Source organism: Passer domesticus, unplaced genomic scaffold (assembly GCF_036417665.1).
Source record: "Passer domesticus isolate bPasDom1 unplaced genomic scaffold, bPasDom1.hap1 HAP1_SCAFFOLD_85, whole genome shotgun sequence".
Taxonomy (NCBI): Eukaryota; Metazoa; Chordata; class Aves; order Passeriformes; family Passeridae; genus Passer; species Passer domesticus.
Window position 1 is genome coordinate 282,011 of NW_026990182.1, and position 24,129 is coordinate 306,139.

At 49.3% G+C, this 24,129-nt stretch overlaps 1 protein-coding gene and 1 long non-coding RNA gene across 4 annotated transcripts; one reads left to right on the forward strand and one right to left on the reverse strand.

The window, feature by feature from the left end:
- Positions 1-1,352: 1,352 nt before the first annotated feature.
- On the forward strand, positions 1,353-6,863 carry LOC135293193 (uncharacterized). Its single transcript, XR_010355307.1, has 2 exons — positions 1,353-2,425; positions 3,401-6,863. It is a non-coding gene; the product is annotated as an uncharacterized LOC135293193 (long non-coding RNA).
- LOC135293190 (serine/threonine-protein kinase PAK 3-like) lies at positions 1,789-23,806 on the reverse strand. 3 transcript variants are annotated; one of them, XM_064407174.1, is made up of 19 exons: positions 23,570-23,806; positions 22,589-22,626; positions 21,666-21,797; positions 18,735-18,869; positions 18,122-18,457; positions 17,705-17,836; positions 15,932-16,063; positions 12,988-13,122; positions 12,374-12,517; positions 11,766-11,930; positions 11,280-11,457; positions 9,609-9,672; positions 9,270-9,318; positions 8,393-8,505; positions 7,611-7,728; positions 6,697-6,796; positions 5,427-5,623; positions 3,592-3,729; positions 1,789-2,235 (listed from the first exon to the last, which is right to left on the reverse strand). In XM_064407174.1, exons 1-19 carry the CDS (start codon positions 23,646-23,648, stop codon positions 2,134-2,136), a joined length of 2,487 nt encoding a protein of 828 aa, XP_064263244.1. In that variant the 5' UTR covers positions 23,649-23,806; the 3' UTR covers positions 1,789-2,133. The 3 variants fall into 3 exon arrangements, with proteins under 3 accessions (XP_064263244.1, XP_064263246.1, XP_064263245.1); XM_064407176.1 differs by lacking the exon at positions 17,705-17,836; XM_064407175.1 differs by lacking the exon at positions 15,932-16,063.
- Positions 23,807-24,129: the final 323 nt, after the last annotated feature.

Below are 24,129 nucleotides of genomic sequence, written 5' to 3' on the forward strand. Positions count from 1 at the left end.
TACAGAAAGGTTAAAAAACTATGCATGGGAAGGTCATGACAAAAATTTCTAACTAACAAAAACTGGTTTGTCCTGCAGCCTTGAACTCATGTCCTTATACCCTTCCCAAAAGAAAACCTATTCACTGAAGATGCATCATCATCCCAAAAACATGTTGAAATTAGGCTCGTGATTCCCTCAGGGAGCTAGGAGATAATGTTTTGCTGCAGCCAAAAGGTTATTAGAAAAAAGAATGAAAGCTGTTGGTGCTAGGTGGTGTTAGTTCTGGTTTGCATTTGTTCCAGTTAATTTCTTGGGTGTTGCTGTGAGCTGGAAAAGGGGCAGGGTTGAACACCAGAATAAAAGAGAAGTAGGAGAAGAGGAGAGGGGACAGAAAAGTAGGCTGTCAGGAGAGAATCTATGTTGCCTAGCACCCAGCCAAAGGGGAAGGGGACAGGGATCACCCAAGGCTGTGAAAAGCAATCAAAAGCAGCATTGTGTTGGTGTGTGTGCATGTTCAGCTCTCAGGAGACAGAGATACACAGCGGGCTCAGTTGAATCCTTACTAAGAAGAAGGTTCTCGTTTGCTTTAATGACTTTGTCTCCACTTAATGGTAACTTACTAAATGGTAAGAGTTTGTTTATTCCTAACACCTCTCTCCGAGCAGCTCAGAGAGGCATTGCACAGTGCTTGCTCTGCTCCAGAGAGCACAAAGCAGGCTGGCCTGGTGGCCCTGAATATTTCTGCAGAACACTCTGCATTTCACACCTTTGCTGTGGCTCAGGGCAGAATTGCAGGCCTGCAGGCGTTTCCTGGCAGAGCTGTGGGAGGCACTGGCTCCTGCAGATGTGAGCTGCCAAGCTGTCAGTGCCTCAGGCTGGCCTGGCTTGCCCTGGCAGAAGTGCCATGCCGGAAGGACGCTGCCCTGTGCTCCAGCCTGCCCAGCAGCCCGGCTCCCTGCGCCGCTGCCCAGAGTGCTGCACACACTGCTGCCCTTTGCCAGGAGTCACAGGGCAGCCGGCAGCAGAGTAGGAATCCTCAGCCAGGCCACCGGCCCTGGGCTGCCCCTGGCCTTTCTCTGCTCCTGGGCAGGCTCCAGACGGCCAATGCCTCCAGTCTGGGCTGTGCCCAGCACGGCTACGCTTCCCCTCGGGAGCAGCCAGCTGCCACCTGGGCTCTGAGAGCGGAGGATTCGCCCGCTGCCAGGAAGAGGCACCCAGGGCCCGGCTGCTGCCTCCTGCAGCTCCAAAAGGGCCTCCTTCCAGCCTGCCTCTGCCCAGGCTCAGGCTGCTCCGGGCTCTGCCAGGCCTCTGCTGGGGCTGCACCCCGGCCAAGGCCGGGCCCGCTCTCACCTCACAGGCGCTGCCAGCTCTGCACCAGAGGAGACCTTTCAGAGCCCCCTCTCTGATCCTTCTGCTTGCTCACTTGAGCAAGGCTCTCCTTCTGCCAAAGAGATTGCACTTGGGGATACAAATCCAAGTGGCAGGATCTCGAATGCTCTTGAGTCACAGCAGAGAGCCTGTATCCACATAGAGTATTTGGGCAGCTCCATTCCTCCTTTGTTTTTTCATGCAAACGCCATTGCCATTTCTACCTCAAATAGAGGTACCACAGCTGACCAAAACCAGACAAGTGGGTCATATTCCAAAAGCAGCATGGAGTGCATGAATGAAGATGAGCATACCCCAATTTCACAACATGCCAAAGACACTGTAGGGGTGACTTCCACCTTTAAGAAACAACAGACAATTTACAAGGAAATCATGAGCTTGTTCACAGAGTGAGAAGGAAGGAAATTACAAGGAGAGTTGTGGTTTGAAATATTTTATTAATTTCAAATCCTACTTGGCAGACCTATTAGGCAATCATACCCTAACGCTAACCCCCTAGGACTAGTTGTAACCCTAACACTAAACCTAAACCTAAACCTAGTCATAACACTAACTCTAACCATAACCGTAGTCCTAAACCTAGTCCTAAACCTAAGCCTAAGCCTCAGCCTAAGCCTAAACCTAAACCTAAGCCTAAGCCTAAAACTAAGCCTAAACTTACGCCTAAATCTAAGCCTAAGCCTAAGCCTAAGCCTAAACCTAAGCCTAACCCTAAACCTTACCCTTATCCTAACCTACAATCCTGTCTAAGCTGATTGAGAACTAAGTGGTGCTGATGTCTTGTAATGTCTCCTTCCTCTTCTTCACTGCAACAATCAGGGGCACCAGGCTGGATGCAGGCTCAGCAAATCTTACAAATGGATGCTGCACCAAGGAAAAAAGAAAATCAACAGAAGTCAATGAACCATGAATTTCCAAACTCAGTGCTTCACAGGATTCACAGGTCTCCTAGAAAGATCCAGAAAGATGGACCATCTGCACCTTCATCTTTATGTGCAGGACCTTGCCATCACAGGCAAACCTGGCCCAGACTCCCACTCATCCATTTATCTAGGTATCTTCATCTTGCTGGGATTTTTGCCCTGCCAGTGCTCTAGAAATGGTGCTTTCTGTCCTTGGAGTTTCTTCCTTTCAGGAAACTCCAAAGCCTCACATTGGTCCCTGTCTTTGAACAACAGGCACTGTGTTGATTTCCACAGGGAGACAGAGCAGTGTCTACCTTTCCATGCCCTGCCCCTCCTGTGCTGGATGGCACCTTCCTTCCCAGCAGGGACAGCCCAGTGGCACTGGCTGCTGCACTTCCCTCTCTGCCACACAACCTGGCAGTAATCCTGGGGCAGTTCCTGTCTGCTTGAGCGTGCAGGCAGCAGATGGGGCTGGGACAAGTTACTCTCAGCTCTCCCTGTTTGCCGGCCAGAAAACTCAAAGGGTGAGCTGGGGGCACAAACCAGGGCCCCTCAGAGGCTGACAGTGAGCCCCCCACAGCCCCTCCTGCCCATATCCAAATCTCTAACCACTCAGCCAGGCCTGGCTTCCTTGGGTTCCTGCACCACCTTTGCATTTCTCTGTGCCCTGCATTGCTCTACTTCAATTCTTTTGCCATTAGATAAAATGGAGCACACCACCAAATTACAAAACAGGGCAACAGAAGCAGTCAGAGGACAGAGCACGTTTCTTCTGAGGACAGCCTGAGACACCTGGAGTTATTCAGCCTAGAGGAGAACAGGCCCCAGGGAGACTTCATTGCTATGTTCCAGTATTTCAAAGGGGATTCTCAGGAAGTAGGGGACACCTTTTTTAACAGTTGCAATAGGACATGAGATAATATTTATAATATATAATGGGGATTGAGTCAGATTAGGTCTAAGGAAGATCTTGTTTACTTGGAGCATGATGCAACCCTGACACAGATTGCCCTTAGAGATGGCACGTGCCCCATCCCTGGGCAGGGATGGGACAAACATTCCAGGGTATGTGGGAAGCGCTCTGAGCAACCTGATCTCTTTAAAGATGTCCCTGCTCATTGCAGGACACTTGCACCCGATGACCTTTACAGGGCCCTGCCAGCCCAGCCCAGTCTAGGACTCCTCACCATTTTCATTTGAAGAACACCAAGAGTGTAGGTGAGGAGGAAGGGGGCTCATCTGATGCCTTGGACTTCCGTGGAGGAGGAGCCCATCCCTCGCACCCTGTTTCACCTGCGGCCCCTTTGCATTTTACCTGCAGGAGCTCCTTGGCAGACCAGCGCTGCTCCTTGTCTGTCTGCAGGCAGATGCTCAGGAAGTCACACAGCCAAGGTGAAAACAGGTTGGGCTGCAGCAGCTTTGGTATCCCTCGTCTGGCTATCACGAGTCGAGGCTGGGGAAAAGGAAACACGAGTCTCCACCTGCTGCTTTCACATCTGTAACTGCTCTCCCAGATCCCACTGTTTAACCCCTGTTCTTCAGTGGCAGTCACTGCCCTGGCAGAGACCCAGAGATGACTTTCCTTCACCAACCAAACACCCAAACCCCGATGCAGCCACAGCTTTTCCAACATTCAGCAGATCTTGCCTTGGCAGCTGATTTCATTGACTGACCTACTCAGTGGGAACTACATCACCAAAAGCATGTTTTGTTTCTCTGAGGATTCACACACACCTGACAGGCAATTTGGAAGGGGAAGTTTGCTCTATCTATACTATTTCCAAGGATTATTACATGAAAATAATCTCTGCAGTGCTTGTTGGTCCCTTAAGCACAGCTGCCATAAAACAAAAATCATCAAGGTTTTTTTTCTCCTCTTTTAAAAAATGCAGAAGCAGAATCCATCTAAAATAGACAGCAATAACAATGGGAAGAGGCCTTGGAGTCTCCATGAAAGTGCCTGCCACCATAGTAAGAGCTCTGTGCTGGTGGCACTGAAACAGATGGTGACCAAAGAGACTTTGTGACTTTCTTGTTCAACCCAGAGGAAAATTTCCTTCACTTTTCCCACACCACCAGAGGTCACAAAGAGGGTTTTATCCTGTCCCTCTGCAGCTGAGCTCAGCCACTGGACACGGTGGGGAGCTGGAGTCCTCACTGCCATTAGAACTGTGCAGCCCAGGGATGGCCCTGCTCCTGTGCTGCAGAAACACAGCACCGGCGCCGACTGCCCATGGTGGATCCCAGCCCAGGCACCTGGCTGCAAGCTCACCAACTTGTTAAAGCACCAAGAAACAGCCAAGGGTTGGCATACAATTCCAACTGCAGTCAGAGCAAAACACATCCTAAACATCTCCAGGCCACCCACAATGTACAGACTATTTGAAAGCCTGAAAGTTTTGAAGACCTGCAGGACTTGGAAAAGACACGACAGAATGGAGGAAAATTGATGTGCTTTGGTTAATAAAGAGAAAAGCAAGCAGAACTGCTTGGGCATTGCTTTGGTGTTTTTTTCTCATTTCTTTCTTTTTCTTTTTCTTTTTCTTTTTCTTTTTCTTTTTCTTTTTCTTTTTCTTTTTCTTTTTCTTTTTCTTTTTCTTTTTCTTTTTCTTTTTCTTTTTCTTTTTCTTTTTCTTTTTCTTTTTCTTTTTCTTTTTCTTTTTCTTTTTCTTTTTCTTTTTCTTTTTCTTTTCTTTTTTTCTCTTCCTTTTCCTTTTTTTCTTATCCATTTTCTCTTCCTTTTCAATCTCCTTTTTTCTTTTTCTATATAATTGAAACTAGGATGATTGAACCTCCATTTTGAAGGATATTTATCACACATCCAACCATTCCACTGAAAAATTTTTTTCCTTCAGAGACAGAGCTCCAACACTGTTCAAAAAGCAAATGAGAAATGCCAGGCATGGCTAGAGGCCTAAATGGCAGGTTCCTGAACTGGTTAGGTGTCTGAACTGCTTAGGTTTCTGAACTGCCACTTCCCTTCTGATGCAACCAAAGCTACAGCAGATTCTGATGTGCTGCAGGGACATTTTTACAAGGGGATGGTGGAAGTAGTTCCAGCAGATTTTGGCAACGGGATTTTGTCCAATGGCACGCAGGGCATGGGACAGGTGAGAAAGACAGAGGGATCAGTGAGCATTTGCTCCTTACCATGCCAGAAGTTTCTTTCCAGTAAGGAGCTTCTCGTTCTACCATTTCAATGCCCACAATTCCAAAAGACCATATGTCCACTTTGGGGCCATATGGTTGACCTGTCACCACTTCAGGCGCCATCCACCCAGAAGTGCTGGCCACGGAGCTCTGTCTACTCTGCTCAGGAGTGAGCTGAGCAAAGAGGCCAAAGTCAGCTGTGGAGAAAACAACAAACCATCAAAGCCAGCTCCATTTAGGAAACTAAGCAAAAAAATTCCCCACTCTCAGTCTAAGAATGCACTGTGTCATCTGCTGGAAATCTGTCCCTGCTCTATTTCCTCAGGGCTTTAGCCAAGTGTTAGAAATATGGTTAGTAATTTGTAGAAATAAAAGATGTATGAAATATATATGTGTAAAATAAACGGCCGGTACACATCTTCCCCAGGATGGCGAAACCACGGCAGATGGGCAGAGTGGCGTCACCACATTTACATGCGAAATACAACCTGGGCTGCACAGGAGATGGGCATTCACAGAAGCATGCACCCAGTGACGCCCAAGCGTGGATGGCCTGGACGAGGTACCTATCTGAGATGGCCAAAGCCATCAACACCTTTCCATCTGAATGCCAGATTCCGGGAATCGGGGAAACGTATTATTCTATTCCCAGACGAAGATTTTGTGCAGCCCGAACCGAAGAATGAAACCAGCTTGAATATGCAGAACTTAGAAGGAGACAAAGAGACTCTGCCGCGGGCAAAATAAATCGTATAAGAACTGCTAACTCGGAGCAGCCAGTGTGGACGAGGAGAATTTGGTGCTAGCGAGACCAATCTCACGTCCACCCGGCTCACCTCCCGGGGGTGGTACGCTGTCCGATTCATTGGTGGCTGTCGGGAATGTATTACGGTCGCGAAATAAATTTTATTTTTAATTTTTTTATCAAAATTGGCTATTTTTCATTTTTCATTTATAACACAAGGAAAAAAGGAATTGTCCACTTCAAAAAAACCTCATCATTTTTTTACACTACCTCCATCAGTGGCCTTTTTATCTGAAGCTTTAGACTTGTAGCTCCCTCCCTCTTGAAAGGACACACACAAACCAATGCCACTGTTGACTGCTTGTGGTTCCTTGTCATACCTCTGTGCACATTGCAACCATGTCACCAGCTCACAGAGGGGTCCCTGCACTGTCACCAGCACCATTTCTGGGGAGCTGGGAGTCACTCCAAGCAGCCCCACACCCACATCCCTGGAATGCTGCACCTGACCAAGAATACACTGACCCAGCTTGACAGAGCCGTCGGTTCTGAGAAGGATGTTGCAGCTCTTCAGACCTCGGTGGATCATGTGGTTTGAGTGAAGAAAATCCAGTCCTCGCAGGCACTGAGAGAGAAAACAGAAACAGGAGAGCAAAACTAAGTGATGTGATTTCATCACAAAAGAAAGGAAACAGCTCTAAAAGATTCCCTTTCCCCAGGGGAATGGGGAGTAATGGCAGAAGACAGTGCCACTGAGAGGAAAGAGCTTGCTGCTGCAACACTTGCAGAGCAGGACCTTTCTAAGGAAAGCTTAGAAAGAGCAACAGCACCTGCTGTTGTAGACTGTCCCCTGCAAACCAGCCAGGATGACTGCTGCTGCAGGGGATGTGCTCTCTCCAGACAAGGGTTTGCCAAGAAATAAAAAGCCCCTGCAGCGTGGATCACTTTTGGGTGGGAGGCTGCATGACAAAGGTTTTATTGCTCTCCTCAGCACACACTTGGAAGTATCACATCAGTCACCTTCTTGAAACAAATACTAATTTGTGTGACTACTATACTTTTCAGTTGAGGACTGTGAGAAATTAGTGTCTTTCTCCTTGCCATTAGTTCCAAATCCTGCCCCCAGCACCTTTGCTTTTACAGGCAAGAAATGCAGTGCAGACAGGCTCGAGGTAAAGGTTTAGAGAGGCAAGGTGGGGAACAGCAAATACAAATATGAGACAGAGCCAGAATACAACAGCAGGAGATAAGAGTAGAGGAAACACAGTACAGTGAGTGCAGGGGCACTGGCAGGCATTTCACTTGAGATGCTTTTGCTTGCCCCTAGCATAGCAGCAACACACAAACAAAGCATTATGCATGAAATCACCCCAGTTCCAAGCCCCTGTTTCCCAGACAATCCTGCCCAAGCCCTCGGCAGCACAGATGGTATTGCTGACCTCCCGACTGACGGCTGCAATCTCTCTTTCAGACATGTGAGTCTCATTGATGACATCGCTCAGGGCACCTCCATCCATGTACTCCATAACCAGCCAGAGTTCATCACCCAGAAGGTAGCTGAAAGAAGGAAACAAGGGCATGGAGATAAACATGCATGGCTTCGTTGCTCTTTGGAAACAACAAGGGTTGTTTCCAGGTGCCTTTGTGATGAGGACAGAATAAAAGGAATAGACATTCCCTCTTGGCTGTGCATTGTTTACAGTCTGCGCAGTCTCAAGGAGAAAGGCACAGCTGTGAAAAAGGAGATGGCTTAGATGGCCAGCAAGCAAAAAGTGCAGTTTAGTAAAAGCCCAGATAAAAAACCTGTCACACATGCTATTTCTGGAAATAAACACCTAGTCTTCCTGGCATGCACAGCAATGGAAAAGGGACAACAATCCAAGGGAAATCCTCTATAGATGGTTTATCATAACTTAAAAGGTGCTGAGAAAAATTTGAAAAAATTGAGCCTCAAAAGAATGTGGAGTCAGTGAACGTACAGGGTATTGAATTGGTAAAGTAGGGCTGACCCATGTTTTGAAAAATTTTCAAACTGTGTTTGCCAGGGTAAATTAATGCAGACAAAATGCACTCTCTTTCCATCCACTGGAGATAATAGAGCAATAATAATTAACCAATAATTAACAGCTCTATTTTCTGCCGGTGACCAAAGTGGGTTTTTAACTGTAAACAAATGTAGTCTGTAAACAAACGCTGCAGGGATAAAACAACAACCACTCACCTCTTTAAATAATTCACAATGTTTAGGTGCTTATTAATTTTCATGACCATGAGTTCCTTAAAGGTTACTTTCCTTCTGATCAGTTCTTGAAGATTTATTTTCTTTATGGCCACCTAAAATGATGTTGAAAATCAGTAACAGTAAAAATTGGTTTTATGAGAACAACTTCTCACATGGAGTAAGTGATTTTGGATGACTCAGCCAAACTGCACCAAACTGCCTTGTGATTAGACTTTTTAATGGGAGCAGACATCCCAACAGCCCATGTCTCTGCTGCCTTGGGGGCCAGTTACAGGACACGTGGGGCCACTGACATTTTTCCTTGACCATTTGGTAACAATTATGTCTCAACCATCACCCACAAAGCTCTGACCACACTCTCTGCTGCTTTGGATGGGATTCAGAAGAAGTAATCCAGGCGCTAATATTCTGTGGATACATCCTGGGCTATGGGCAGGGCTTAGGGCTTTTAGGGACGCCTTGCAGATCTCTCCCTACGTGCAGCTCCCAAGTGCAGCACTGCAGGTGGCTAAGGAACTACCAGGAACTTTCAGATGGATTGGCTGGCAGCCAGAAATGAGAATTCAGGACTCTGAAGCTGTAGCCCCAAAGGGCAGTGAGGTGCTCTAAGGCACCACCTTTGTTTTAGCCATGGAGAGCGAGTGAGCGCGTCCTTCTCTGAAAGGAACTGCTGCCCTCCGTGCCTTCCTTCTGGCAGCTGAGAAGGACAAAGCCCCAAATGTATTTTGCAGGCTGGCACCAGTCTGTGCTTCTTGTGCCTTTTCAGCACAGCTCTACCCAAAGCTCCAGCTACAGCTCACAGCAGAGGGCAAAGCCCTCGAGTGCAGCAGAGTCTGCGGCAGCTGTTGACATTTACCTCTCCTCCTGTGGCAGTGTCGAGTGCTTTACAAACATCTCCAAAAGTCCTAGAAACAAAATAGCAGCAAAGAAAGGAGAAGTCATTTAGATCTTGCAGTGAAAGCCAACCCACACAGGAGATCTCAGCTGTAAATGCCTAAGACCTGCGGGACGCTGGAAACATGGAGATGTCTTTGACAATGCCTTCTGACCACATTTACAAATTCTGATCAACACTGACAATCTAAGCCCAGTGTCTGAACACGTTGGTAGCTTGTCTGAATTCACACATGATAGCTATTCCACCAGCAAAAAACCTGGTGCATAGTTTTGTAAAATTAACATTGCTTGGACTCACCCTCTGCCAATATATTCCAGATTAGTGTATTTCATCATGAGATTTTCCATCTTCCCCATTCTCCCTGGGGGAAACAAAATGCAAAATGCTCACTTGAAAGAGAGATCCCGCTTTCTAGGGGATACAAAAGGCAGTCCCACTGCCTGGGGCTCTGAGCCCTCCCTTTGTGGACAGATGGCTAACAAGAACAGGAACAGGAACAACAACAAGAAAGCAGATGTTCTGCAGCACAAGTGGCTGGCACAGAGACTGATTTTCTAGCATCCTTTGAAGAGAGAGACCTCTTGACAGTGGACACACAGGGAAGCACAGGGAGACAGATTCAGAGGAGACAGAGACCAGAAGAAAACACATACCAAGGCAAGAAAGTTTGTCATCTACAAACATTAAGGAGACCTTGAACTAATAGTGCCTTTGTTTGCTTGAGAAAAAGCACTTTGAGGTTCAACAAAAGATTTCCTACTTGCTAAGATTAAATGCACCTTAACATCTAGAATCAATTCCTCTGAACAGATGCCAATTTCAGAACAGCAGGAATATTGCCAAGTGTTCTCATCTTTTCCACCTTGCAGCAGTTTACCAGAAGAATGCCTCTGTGTTTGTAAACCAGAGCAGCTCGTGCTATAACCAATCCCGATGGGACTTTCAGCATCAGCACCCTCACCCTTTATGAGCAGGCTGAGCTCAAAAACGCCCTGGCCTGTGCCCCTGTGAAGAACCACACTGCTTCTTTTCACCCTGACAGCGCGGATCAGTCGCTCCCACTGCACTCGCCCTCTGGGCACTGCACACATCCCCATCTTCCCAACTCGGCACGGCGGGCACGGGCAGAGAGGACAGCAGTGCTCCTGAGGCGCCAGCGTGACACAGACAGCTGCCAGAGGAGATGCTGACCCTCTCCTGAGGCCAGGCCGTGCGATGCAGAAGCCGGCCCAGATGAGGGGCTGCTGCCCCAGGGCAGCTCTGTCCTGCAGTGCTGGGCAGCAGCAGGACTCTCCCAGCTAAGGAAGGCTCCAGCCTCTGCAGTCCCACCAGCCCTCAGGGACAGGGCAGCTACCACAACAAGGCTGGCAAAGCCCAAGCAGGAGCACTGACAAGCAGTGGGAAGAAGCCACAGGCAGCCTGAGCCCCGTACAAGCTGTTGCCCCCATTCAGGACACAACAGGATGGGCTTTGAGATCAGACACAGCGAGGTGCAGATCAATGCCCTTCTTGTCCCAACAGGTGATGGCAGACCCAGAATCCACTGGGCTCTGCTCTCAGCCCCACCAGGTCTTATCTGAGAGCACAGCACTGGCAGCTGTTGTGGGCAAGGAGCAGGTTAAATGCCTTGTGCTGCAGAATCACAAAGGACTTGATGTGTTTTCCTAGAGACTGATGTGAGCTGGGCTTCTGCCCATGGCTAGTCACTCAAGCAGTCACAGCCTTCTGCTGATGCAGGAACAATCCCTGCTTCTGCCTTCAGCCCAGAGGGAAGCCCAGTCTAAGGTGCCCTCAGAGGCAGCAGGAACAGCCAGGCGCTCTCTCGCTGCCTCAGAGCACTGCCAGCACTTCCTGAGGGCAGTTCTAAATGTCCTTGTGACACCAAACTGAGGAGGACCCTTTGGTACAGCTATGCTGACACGTGCACACAATACACTGTTGCTCAGACAAGAAAGACAGCAGACGTACTCCATTGCTGCAGGGAGTCATCCTCGATCCGCTGTTGCTGAGCGGCAGCTGGGTCAGCACAGGAGGTGAACCAAGTGCCCCAGCTCCACTTCTCCGGCTGGAGAGCAAAGGCTCCTTGGGATGGTGCTGCTGCTGCTGCTGCTGCAGCAGCTGCTTCAGTGAGAAGGTCACTGCAGATCTGAGACAAGAAATGAGTTTGTGTCAGGAAAGTGGCTGGCAGAGATTGCCCTGAGATCCCATTTCAAATGCAAGCCCTTAGGAGAGCTGCTGTCAGCCACATGCAGAGCTCTTCAACTGGATTGGTTTGGCTGTCCGCTTGTGAAACCAAATGGTCAAAACCAAAGGCTGGTTTAACTCGAGTTCATGGCCAGTTTCATGTTCTGAAGGATGACTGAAACAATGACCGCTCTACATCCTCCCAAGGACTCCTTTCCCCCTCTTAGGGTGCAGACACATTGCAGCTCCTCATTCTAATGTTTTTACCACCTGCTCTTGATTTGTCTTTTCCTGCACCATCCTGGGGATGTGCTTATCCTGCAGCATCTCTGGTTGGTTTGGTTCCTGGGCCTCACTCCAGTCTTGGGTCTCTTGGTCTCCTGTCATTTGCTGGAACTCTTCAAAGGCTTCCAGGTAGGATGTCAACACATGCACCTCAAGTCAAACAGAACAAAGCAGTCAGAGACTACAGCTTGTCCCTGTCAGCCAGGAGTCATCCACTGTGAGGAAAGGGAAAGAACAGGACAGGAGCAGATTCACAAGGGATACAGATAGCCTGTGGCTTGTATTCCAAATCTATCTGAGTGATCATGTACACCTGCAAAAACCTCAAGAAACAAGGGGACCTGGAAGAAGTCACCAGGACTTTTTTAGGATGACTCCTGAGCAAGATGTAAAAAGGACTAATCCCACTGTCCAAGTCAACATCTGAGATTCAGCAGACCAGGAAGTGTCCTTCAGAGCAGCTGTGATAGAGGCCTCAGCAGGGTGGCATTTAAGAGGCATCACCCCATCCCTCCCCTGCTGGGCAGAGGAAAGGCAAGAATGGCAGGAAGCACCAGTTTGGTGACTGCAGGGGCTATTGCTATTTCACTCACTTTCGCATCTAGAGCCATTTTGTCCTGAAGGACGGGTTTAAATTTCTTTATGATGATTTCAAGAATTTCTTCTGGCCTCTTCTTCCTTGCCTTGTTCCTAGCCTCAGTTTCCTGCAGCTCTGCCGGCATCTGTTTGTAAATGTTCTGTAGAGAACAAGAGAGAGGATGTCCCATGAGTGGAGTGGCTGCCACTATTTCTGGTTTTGTTGATCATTCGTGTGCTGATGGAGATTCATCTCCTCTTGAATTCTTCTCATCTCATCTTTGTTCCTCCTCTTCACTGCCATGATGGCACTCTGAGCTTCGGGCAGCTCTGCTTGTGGTCTGCCTTGATGTTCTGTACATACAAATGCACAGCAAGTGACTGGGAGCTGCCATCAGGATCAGCTTTTTCCTCTTGCAGCCTCAAAAGCACATCTATGCAGCCACTTCTTTCTGCTTCCCTACCCACCTCTGCTTCCATTGCAAACCTCGTGTCCCAGTGCTGATCTCTGCAGATTCCAAGGCTCTGTGCTTTCAGTGCCTGTGGGACTCCTGGCCTCCTCAGGCCCAAGAGCTCTGTTTTATACCCCGCTTCCTGCCCTTCCCTCTGTGACCTGGCCAGTCAGGCTTACCTGGCCATTCTGCTGTGGCTCTTCCACCTGCTGCCTGAGCTGCTCTTCCTGCTCTCGGGCTGGGAACAGCTCTCCCTGAGCCTGGCATGGCATCTCTGATAAAGCAATCTGCTCCTGCTTTTTCTCTACAAGGACCTGCACAGAAAGCAAGAGAAGATGGGTTTTGACTTGCCATATGATATTTGTGAGACAAGACTCAAAGGCTGATGGGCTCACACATTCCCAAAGCTCTGTGCTGCTGCTCTCCTGGGTCATTCCCTGCCCAAGGGGAGGCACAGATTCCAAAGTGAGCCTGGCACTACAATCAGGGGCCATCTGGCACTGAAGCTCCAACAGCCTGTCAGGCAGCTGACAGGGAAGGTGTGGCATTCCTCAAGGCTCTGGTGAGGGCCTCCCTCTGCTCCTGCCATGTCCTCTTTGTCTTTCAGTCGTGACTGACACCCAGCCCTGTCCCACAGCTCCATCCTGGCTCTGCAGGTGGCTTCCTGGCTGAGCTCAGCCCTTGGGAGAGACACTTCTGCAGTTCACGTTCTCCTCAGGCCTGCACCAGCATTCCTGCCTTTCTGACATCTACACTCTTGTTAGAAATCCTGGTCATTCAGGAGATAAGGACACGTGCAAAGATCCTCTGATGGATGTCACAGAGCCTCTATGGTCACCTCAGTTATATGGAAGAGGACCAAGGTGTTTCTTCTCCCTCTTTTGTCAGCTGAGAATTCTGACCAGCAGTAACAGAGACTCTCATAAGGCCCCATTAACAAATGCACTTACACACCCCTGGGGATGCCAGTGAAGGAAACTGTGTGTCATGTAATGCATGTATGAGCAGAGTCACCAAACACCATTGAACCATGGAATTGTTCCACCTCTCTCGGACAAGCAGAAATTTAAAGAATTAAGTGGGGACTTCAGGGCAGAATAGGCCAGAGGAGGAAAACAGCTCTGAGGGGAAAAAAACCACCGTATTCGGAGGGCGAAACATCTCTGCCTGCTCGGAATTGGTCAAGAGAACATGTCTCTAGCCCTCTCCTGAAAGGGATGCTTTAGGTGAGCTTTGCACCTCCAAATCCTTTGTGCCAGAGCTGGGAAAATTCAGTTATGTAAATGTTACATAGATAGAGATAGACAGACAGAAACATAGACATATAGATCTCACTGATATAATCTCTCTTTACTGTCCTCTCTGTTGCTGCACACATCAACACTTGGTAGCCAGTGCCCTGGTCAGCAGCAATCCTGAGATTGCTGTTGTGTTGCTTCAATAAACCACATTCTTGGGGAATCTGGAGTGTGTAAGTCCTTATGGAAAGTGATCTGATCCACAGCATTGCACTGGGAGCTGCATTCCCTGTGCATCTGTGCTGGAGCAAGTTCTTCTCTTGGACACGACCACACTGACAATTCTAATGTGGCTGTAATAAGACATAAAGCCCAGCCACTCCCAGCTCCTCTGATTTCTGAGGACCAACTGGAATGCAAAGGCATTGATGTCATGCTAAATTCCCAAAAACAACACACACTGATTCACTGGGCTGAAAAAAGGAACAGGCACTGATAAGCTCAAACTGGTCTGTAATGCCATACTGTCTACCCTGGAAGAACAAAAGCTTCTTCTGCACCAAGGTGCCTGCACCGAAGGATGACGTGACAAGCAAAAACATTTCATTCTCCAAAAGTGACACCGAGGAAATCAGAATTCTAGCAGACACAGTCCCAGTACAATGAAAGAGCAAGAAATAATGAGGAAAAGTGCCTTAGATGGGAGAAAAAGAAAATGGGACAAGACTCGTACTACAAGCAATTAAAAAAAAAAAGAAATTAAAATAAAAAAAAGGCAAAAAGTCACACCTGAAAGTTACTAAAATATTTGGAAGCATTGAGGAAAAGCTGAAGGTTCCTCACGAGACTCCACTTTTCCAGGCTAAAGCTCCCTCAGCACCTCCTCCCTGGCCTTATGCTCCACACCCTTGCCTACCTCCCATCTCCTTCTGTGCACACGCTCCAGCCCCTCAAGGACTTGCTGTTTCACAGGGGCCCACAACTGCACACAGCACTCACTGCAGCTGCGGCCGCAGCGCTGCCCAGCACAGCCCGACGCTCACTGCCCTGCTCCTGCTGCCCCTCTGCTGCTCACACAGCCCACCATGCCCTTGGCGCCTGCCCACACGCTGCTTCACGTGCAGCTGCTCTTTACCACCATCAGCCCTGCTTCCTTTTGGCCCACGCAGCTCGCCAGACACACTCTTGCCCATCTGACTTCAAATACTGCATCCTCCATTTCAACATCTCCTTCCTCTTCTCTACAACGCAAGACAGCACTCAAGGACTTGCAGCTTCACCCCCACTCCAGGCTCCAGTGCACTTGCCAAAGCTGCAGACTTTGGAAGGAAGCCACAGAAACTCCCCGCTTCTGCCTTTTGCCTCACAAGAAGCCTTCGCAACTACGCGCTTCCTTTCCTTGGCCACGCGGCACAAGAATGGCCCCCCACAGCTTCACGCACAGCACACTCATCTCCTTGCGGCTTAGCAAAAGCCAACAGAGATCTGGGCCAAAAGAGGCTGTATAAGTGAAGAACTGCTCAAGAAAACTGCAGAACACTTCCACAAGCCAAACACACCTTTCCACGAGGGAAAATCAAAGGAACAAAGCCCTGGGACTGCCAGCACTACCAGCTGTGCCCTTGGCCAATGCACTGCAGAAGCCCAGACATAGAGCTGCACTCAGCCAGGCAGCCAAAAGCTCACCCAGAGCCCCCATCTCTTCAGTGCCTCAACATGACAGGGCAAAGGCCAATTGCCAGCTGGCACTGCCTGCACGAAATGACTACGTCCTGCAGGACTCCAGCACTCCGCCTCCTCGGCCAGCAACAGCAAGTGCTGGCTGCTCAGCAGCTTGCACCTCTGCCTTGCCCTAAAGACAGCGCCACCCACAACTGGCACTTACTCTCTTGCAAGGATCAGCCTGGGCTGTCAAAACAGAGGGCTGCTTCTGCTTCTCTCGCTCCCTTTGCTTCTCTTTGCCTTCTTGTCCGGGAGCAGAGGGAGCCACGGGAGAGACGGCTGTTCCTTTCATCACCTGTGGCAAGAGAGAAACATGAGGGACACGCCGTTACCTAGCATTTCTAAACTCATTTCTCCTGGCATCTACAACCACATCTTCTAAGGAGAACTCATCAGCTCTGTTAGCAATGGCATTCCAAGTCACTCCAACCAGATTAAAATGGGCCAATTCAACACAACACTATATGGCTAGGAATTCCACATTCCTCCTTGCCTGCTATCAGCAAGCAACCTTGTCTCTGCAAAAGGCAGCTTTTATTTCTTGCAAGCTCTGCAATGGACAAGTAGCAAAGAGCCGGCAAGGCCTTTGCTCTTGCTGCTGCAGACAGAGAAAACTACAACTGGATCACAATCCCATCTTGTGCTGGAAAAGGGCAGGAAATGTTGTGCGGAAGCCCCGTTGCTGGCTGCAGAAAGAGAAAACAAACAGGGCTTCTCCTCCTAGCATACCAAAAAACGCACAAGCCACAGGGTGCAAGCGGCAGCTACTCCAGCCTCCGAAGCCCTGGCATGCACTGAGGCCATGTTTGACAGGGCAACAGCCTTTGTGCTGAGCGCTGTCACGTGGCCATCTATGGAAGTCTGCCTGAAGGTCCCTCAGCAGACTCCCCTTTTCCAGGCTAAAGCTCCCTCAGCACCTCCTCCCTGGCCTTATGCTCCACACCCTTGCCCACCTCCCGTCTCCTTCTGTGCACACGCTCCAGCCCCTCAAGGACTTGCTGCTTCACAGGGCCCACAACTGCACACAGCACTCACTGCAGCTGCGGCCGCAGCGCTGCCCAGCACAGGCCGGCGCTCACTGCCCTGCTCCTGCTGCCCCTCTGCTGCTGACACAGCCCACCATGCCCTTGGCCTTCTTGGCCGCCTGCCCACACGCTGCCTCACGTGCAGCTGCTCTTCACCACCAGCAGCCCTGCCTCCTTTTGGCCCATGCAGCTCGCCAGACACACTCTTGCCCATCTGACTTCAAATACTGCATCCTCCATTTCAACATCTCCTTCCTCTTCTCTACAACGCAAGACAGCACTCAAGGACTTGCAGCTTCACCCCCACTCCAGGCTCCAGTGCACTTGCCAAAGCTGCAGACTTCACCGCAAAAGGGAGCCACAGAAACTCCCCGCTTCTGCCTTTTGCCTCACAAGAAGCCTTCGCAACTACGCGCTTCCTTTCCTTGGCCACACGGCACAAGAATGGCCCCCCACAGCTTCACGCACAGCACACTCATCTCCTTGCAGCTTAGCAAAAGCCAACAGAGATGTGGGCCAAAAGAGGCTGTATAAGTGAAGAACTGCTCAAGAAAACTGCAGAACACTTCCACAAGCCAAACACACCTTTCCACGAGGGAAAATCAAAGGAACAAAACCCTGGGACTGCCAGCACCACCAGCTGTGCCCTTGGCCAATGCACTGCAGAAGCCCAGACGTAGAGCTGCACTCAGCCAGGCAGCCAAAAGCCCACCCAGAGCCCCCAGCTCTTCGGTGCCTCAACATGACAGGGCAAAGGCCAATTTCCAGCTGGCACTGCCTGCACAAAATGGCTACGTCCTGCAAGACTCCAGCACTCCGCCTCCTCGGCCAGCAACAGCAAGTGCTGGCTGCTCAGCAGCTTGCACCTCTGCCTTGCACTAAAGACAGCGCCACCCACAACTGGCACTTACTCTCTTGGGATGATCAGGCTGGGCTGTGACCACGGCTGGAGTCTCGTGGTCATCTTGCTCCCTTTGCTCCTTTTTGGCTTCTTCTCCAGGAGCAGAGGGAGCCAGGGGAGAGATGGCTTTTGTTTTTGTCTCCTGTGGCAAGAGAGAAGCATGAGGGACAGGCCATTACCCTGCATTCCTAAACTCATTTCTCCTGGCATTTACAACCACATCTTGTAAGAAGAACTCATCAACTGTGTTAGCAGTGGGATTCTCAGTCACTCCAACCCCATTAAAGTCGTCCAATTCAACAGAACACTATATAGCTACACATTTGATTTGCCTCCTTGGCTGCTATCAGCAAGCAACATTGTCTCTGCAAAATGGAGTTTTTATTTCTTGCGAGGTGTCTGCAGTGGCTGTCCCTCCTTTACTCACTTGCTTTTTCAGAGCCCGAGGGAGCCGGTTAAGTTTCTCTCTGATGATTTTCATTTCTTCCTCCAGCCTCTTCTCCCTTGCCTTGTCCCTCTCCTCAGATTCCTGCAGCTCTGCCTGCACATCTTCCTTGATGGTCTGTAAACAAGAATAAACACGCTGTTTAATGAGTGGAGTGGCTGCCACTCTTCCACGTACCTGGTTTTGTTGATCGCTCCTGTGCTGGTGGAGATGAATCTCCTCTCGAATTCTTCTCATGTCTTCCTTCTTCCTCCTCTTCACTGCTATGATGGAACTCTGAGCTTCGGGCAGCTCTGCTTGGGGCTCTGACTTGATGTTCTATACACACAAATGCACAGCAAGTGACTGGGAGCTGCCATCAGGATCAGCTTTTTCCTCTTGCAGCCTCAAAAGCACATCTATTCAGCCACTTCTTTCTGCTTCCCTACCCACCTCTGCTTCCAATGCAACCCTCCTGTCCCAGTGCTGATCTCTGCAGATTCCAAGGCACTGTGCTTTCAGTGCCTGTGGGACTCCTGGCCTCCTTAGGCCCAAGAGCTCTGTTTTATGTTCCTCTTCCTGCCCTTCCCTCTGTGACCTGGCCAGTCAGGCTTACCTGGCCATTCTGCTGTGGCTCTTCCACCTGCTGCCTGAGCTGCTCTTCCTGCTCTCGGGCTGGGAACAGCTCTCCCTGAGCCTGGCATGGCATCTCTGATAAAGCAATCTGCTCCTGCTTTTTCTCTACAAGGACCTGCACAGAAAGCAAGAGAAGATGGGTTTTGACTTGCCATATGATATTTGTGAGACAAGACTCAAAGGCTGATGGGCTCACACATTCCCAAAGCTCTGTGCTGCTGCTCTCCTGGGTCATTCCCTGCCCGAGGGGAGGCACAGATTCCAAAGTGAGCCTGGCACTACAATCAGGGGCCATCTGGCACTGAAGCTCCAACAGCCTGTCAGGCAGCTGACAGGGAAGGTGTGGCATTCCTCAAGGCTCTGGTGAGGGCCTCCCTCTGCTCCTGCCATGTCCTCTTTGTCTTTCAGTAGTGACTGACACCCAGCCCTGTCCCACAGCTCCATCCTGGCTCTGCAGGTGGCTTCCTGGCTGAGCTCAGCCCTTGGGAGAGACACTTCTGCAGTTCACGTTCTCCTCAGGCCTGCACCAGCATTCCTGCCTTTCTGACATCTACACTCTTGTTAGAAATCCTGTCATTCAGGAGATAAGGATGCCTGCAAAGATCCTCTGATGGATGTCAAAGAGCCTCTATGGCCACCTCAGTATATGGAAGAGGACCAAGGTGTTTCTTCTCCCTCTTTTGTCAGCTGAGAATTCTGACCAGCAGTAACAGAGACTCTCATAAGGCCCCATTAACAAATGCACTTACACACCCCTGGGGATGCCAGTGAAGGAAACTGTGTGTCATGTAATGCATGTATGAGCAGAGTCACCAAACACCACTGAACCATGGAATTGTTCCACCTCTCTAGGACAGACAGAAATTTGAAGAATTAAGTGGGGACTTCAGGGCAGAAAAGACCAGAGGAGGAAAACAGATCTGAGGGGAAAAACCACCATGTTTGGAGGGGGAAACCTCTCTGCCTGCTCAGAATCGGTCAACAGAATATGTCACTAATCCTCTCCTGAAAGGGATGCTTTAGGTGAGCTTTGCACCTCCGACATCCTTGGACTAGAGATGGGAAGATTCAGTTATTTAATGTTACATAGACAGAGATAGAGATAGAGAGAGAGAGAGAAAGAGAGATATCTCACTACTATAATCTGTTATTACTGTCCTCTCTGTTGTTACACACATCAACACTTGGTAGCCAGTGCCTCCAGTCAGCAACAATCCTGATAATGGTGTTCTATTGCTTCAAGAAACCACATTCCTGGGGAACCTGGACTGTGTAGGTCCTTATGGAAATTTGTCTGACCCAGAGATTGCACTGGGAACTGCACTGTGTGCATCTGTGCTGGAGCAAGTTCTTCTCTTGGTGTCTACCACAATGACACTGCTAAATTGGCTGTAATCAGAAATTAAGCACAGCCCCTCCCTGCTCCTCTGATCTCTGAGGACCAGTTGGAATGAAAGGCCATTGATATCCTGCTCAATTCCCAAACAAAACACACTCTGATTCCCTGAGCTGCAAAAAGGAACAGACATTGATAACATGAAAGTGATCTCTAATGCCATACTGGCTGGCCTGGAACCACAACAGATCCATTGGCACCAAGCTCATGAAAAACGACTTAATTCTCCAGAAGTGACACATTGGAAATTAAAATTCTAGCTGACCCACTACAAGTACTGTAAAAGGGCAGAAAATAATGAGGAAAAGTAGCGTGGTAGGGAAAAAAAAAGAAAATGAACAAGCCTCATCCTCCAAGAAAAGAAAAATTAACAATTTAAATAAAGGGAAAAAAAGTAAATTCCAAAAGTGGCTAAAATATTTTGATTGAGTGAGCAAAATCTGAATGTCCCTCACCAGCCTCCCTTTGTGCAGACTAAAGCTCCCTCAGCACCTCCTCCCTGGCCTTATGCTCCACACCCTTGCCCACCTCCCGTCTCCTTCTGTGCACACACTCTGGCCCCTCAAGGACTTGCTGCTTCACAGGGCCCACAACTGCACACAGCACTCACTGCAGCTGCGGCCGCAGCGCTGCCCAGCACAGGCCGGCGCTCACTGCCCTGCTCCTGCTGCCCCTCTGCTGCTCACACAGCCCACCATGCCCTTGGCCTTCTTGGCCACCTGGCCACAGGCTGGCTCTTGCTCAGCTGCTCTGCACCGGCAGCAGCCCTGGCTCCTTTTGGCCCATGCAGCTCCCTAGACACAAAGCTGCCCATCTGACTGCAAATACTGCATCCAACATTTCAACATGTCCTTCCTGTTCTGAGCGACACAAGACAGCACTCAAGGACTTGCAGCTTCACCCCCACTCCAGGCTCCAAGGCACTTTCCAAAGCTGCAGACTTCACCACTAAAAGGACCCACAGAAACTCGCCCATTCTGCCTTTTGCCTCACCAGAAGGCTTCGCAACTAAGTGCTTCTTTTCCTTGGCCACAGGGGACAAGAATGGCCCCCCACAGCTTCACGGGCAGCACAATCATCTCCTTGCAGCTTATCAGAAGGCAAAAGGCAGCTGGGCCAAAATAATTTGTACGAGTAAAGAACTCCTCAAGAAAAATGCAGAACTCTTCCACAAGCCAAATACACCTTTCCACTCAGGAAAAACAAACAAACAAATAAAACCCTATGACCAGCGGCTCAACCACCTGTGCCCTTGGCCAATGCACTGCAGAAGCCCAGACATAGAGCTGCACTCAGCCAGGCAGCCAAAAGCCCACCCAGAGCCCCCAGCTCTTCGGTGCCTCAACATGACAGGGCAAAGGCCAATTTCCAGCTGGCACTGCCTGCAGGAATTGGCTACGTCCTGCAGGACTCCAGCACTCTGCCTCCTCAGCCAGCAACAGCAAGTGCTGGCTGCTCAGCAGCTTGCACCTCTGCCTTGCACTAAGGACAGCAGCAACCACAACTGGCACTTACTCTCTTGGGATGATCAGGCTGGGCTGTGACCACGGCTGGAGTCTCGTGGTCATCTTGCTCCCTTTGCTCCTCTTTGGCTTCTTCTCCAGGAGCAGAGGGAGCCAGGGGGGAGATGGCTGTTGCATTTGTCACCTGTGGCAAGAGAGAAGCATGAGGGACAGCCAGTTACCTACCATTTCTAACCTCATTTCTCCTGGCATTTACAACCACAGCTTCTAAGGAGAACTCGTCAACTGTGTTAGCAATGGCATTCTCAGTGTCTCCAACCCCATTAAAATGGGCCAATTCAACACTATATGGCTATGAATTTGATATTCCTTCCTGGCTGCTATCAGCAAGCAATGTTGTCTCTGCAAAACAGAGCTTATATTTCTTGCAAGCTCAGAAATGGACAAGTAGGAAAGAGCCAGCAACGCCATTGCTATTGCTGCTGCAGACAGGGAAAACTACAACTGGATCACAGTCCCCATCCAGTGCTGGAAAAGGAGAGGAGATGTTGTAAAGAAGCCCCCTTGTTGGCTGGAGAAAGACAAAAAGAACAGGGCTTCTCCTCCTGGCATACCAAAAACACCTACAAGCCCCAGGATGCAAGTGAGCCACTCCAGTGTCTAAAGCACTTGGATGCACTGAGGGCAGGTTTGGCAGGGCAACAGCCCTTGTGCTGAGCACTGTCATATGGGCATCTATGGAAATTCTTCAGTTCCCCTTCTTCAGATTTCTGAGGTTGAAATTAGGAAATATCCACTTTTTTTTTTTTTTTTTAAGTCATGGGAATTATTTTTTATTTTCTTTGGGCTTTTCTCTCTGGATTTTCTTTTGGCCATCCTTTCTGGCCCTCTATACTCTTCTGTGACTAGCCAAGGTGACAGCTCGCTCCCAAATTTTTGAATAGGAAGAACATGAAATCTTCCTTTCTCACTCACCTCACGATCTGCTCCGCTGAATACATGTTTTATGTGACCTGTAGTGGGCAGGGAAAATGAATCAGATGCTGTGAGAAAAGTTCCTGGCCTGGTGAATCCCACACAAGAGGTCAAGCCAAACAGAGCTTATTTTCCCTTTCACAACATCTCTCCAGGAGACACATTTCATTCACGCAGCCACCAAGAGATCAGGACAATGTTCATGCTTGTTGCTACACTTCAACCTCTTTAGTCAGCAAAAAAATACAAACACGATCAAGAAAATACAAATTCTTCTTTAACACTCAATATTCCTGTTCTAGTAAACACTTAAAATAGCTTCTAAAATCCTCTCCTTCAGGTGCTTTTTTTAAAAAAAATCAGTTGCATCCACTAATTCTCATTAACTTGCTCTAAACAGTTGCCCAGTAAAGCTTCCCCAAAATTCTTCTCAGCTTTGGCAGTTCTATTGTGAAACAGCACAGCAGCAGCTGCAGGGTTCAGGAGGAGACACTCACTGGTTTGGAGTTTGCACTTCTTTGCAAAGGGAATCACTCTTTTAGCACTAGGTAAAGGGTCAAGTTAGACAATCAAATTCTTTCATGACCAAATTTAGAGAGAAAGAAGCTTTCCCTGAATTCTGGGAACAACTGCAACTGGGAAGAACTGAATTTTTAGAAGGCCTTCTGAGAAGTTCTCCCAGTCTACATTTTCAAAGCTGTCTTGCTTGTCCCAGCAAACTGAGGAAATGACAGACCCTGTTGCCACAGACTCTCCCGTGGACGGAAGGGAACCCCTGCAGGTTCCCTGGCAATGCTGCCCCTGTGGCTACAGACACCCCCTTTTTAGCTGAACCTCTTGACAGGAGCTTTATTAAACCAGTGGCATCCTAATGCTCTTTCTGTTTCTAAATCAGCTCAGTCACTAAGAAGGAGCAGGAAGACATACAAAAGCTAGGTTATGTTACACCCTAACCTAAGTAGAGGGGAAATCTCTACTTACGTGCCAGGTGAGTCAGAAAATAGCCGGAATAAGTAACGCCATAAACAGTAACCACTGCAGCAGCAAGCTGCTGAATCATTGTAGCACTGCTGTGCAAGTTTGCACGCTGTGCTCCAACACTAGAACAAACAAGGCTCCCGTCAGTGTGCAGCTGCCCACTGACAAATGCCTCAAGGCGCAGGGTGCTCCTGCTCTGAGCAAGCCCTAGGGCTGCTCTGACACTGAGGCCTTCCGTGCACCAAGGCAACCTTCTCATGTCACCACTGGGACGTGGCAACCATGCCCTGACATCACAAAGCAAACGCTCCATGCTGGTCTGTGACTTTATGCAAAGCAATAACCAACCTTCCCCACAGCAAACACAAAATAGCCTGGGAAGTTCTCCTCTGTCACACAGCAGCACAAATTGCCCTCTTGGGCCAAACCCCGTTGTTCAAGGGATCCAAGAGCAACTCCAAGAGTGTCCCAAGCACCTACAGCCTGTAGCCCAAGTGAGCACTGAGATGGGACCCAAGCAAAGGAAACCAGATCGAGAAAATGGCCCACAGCATTGCACATGT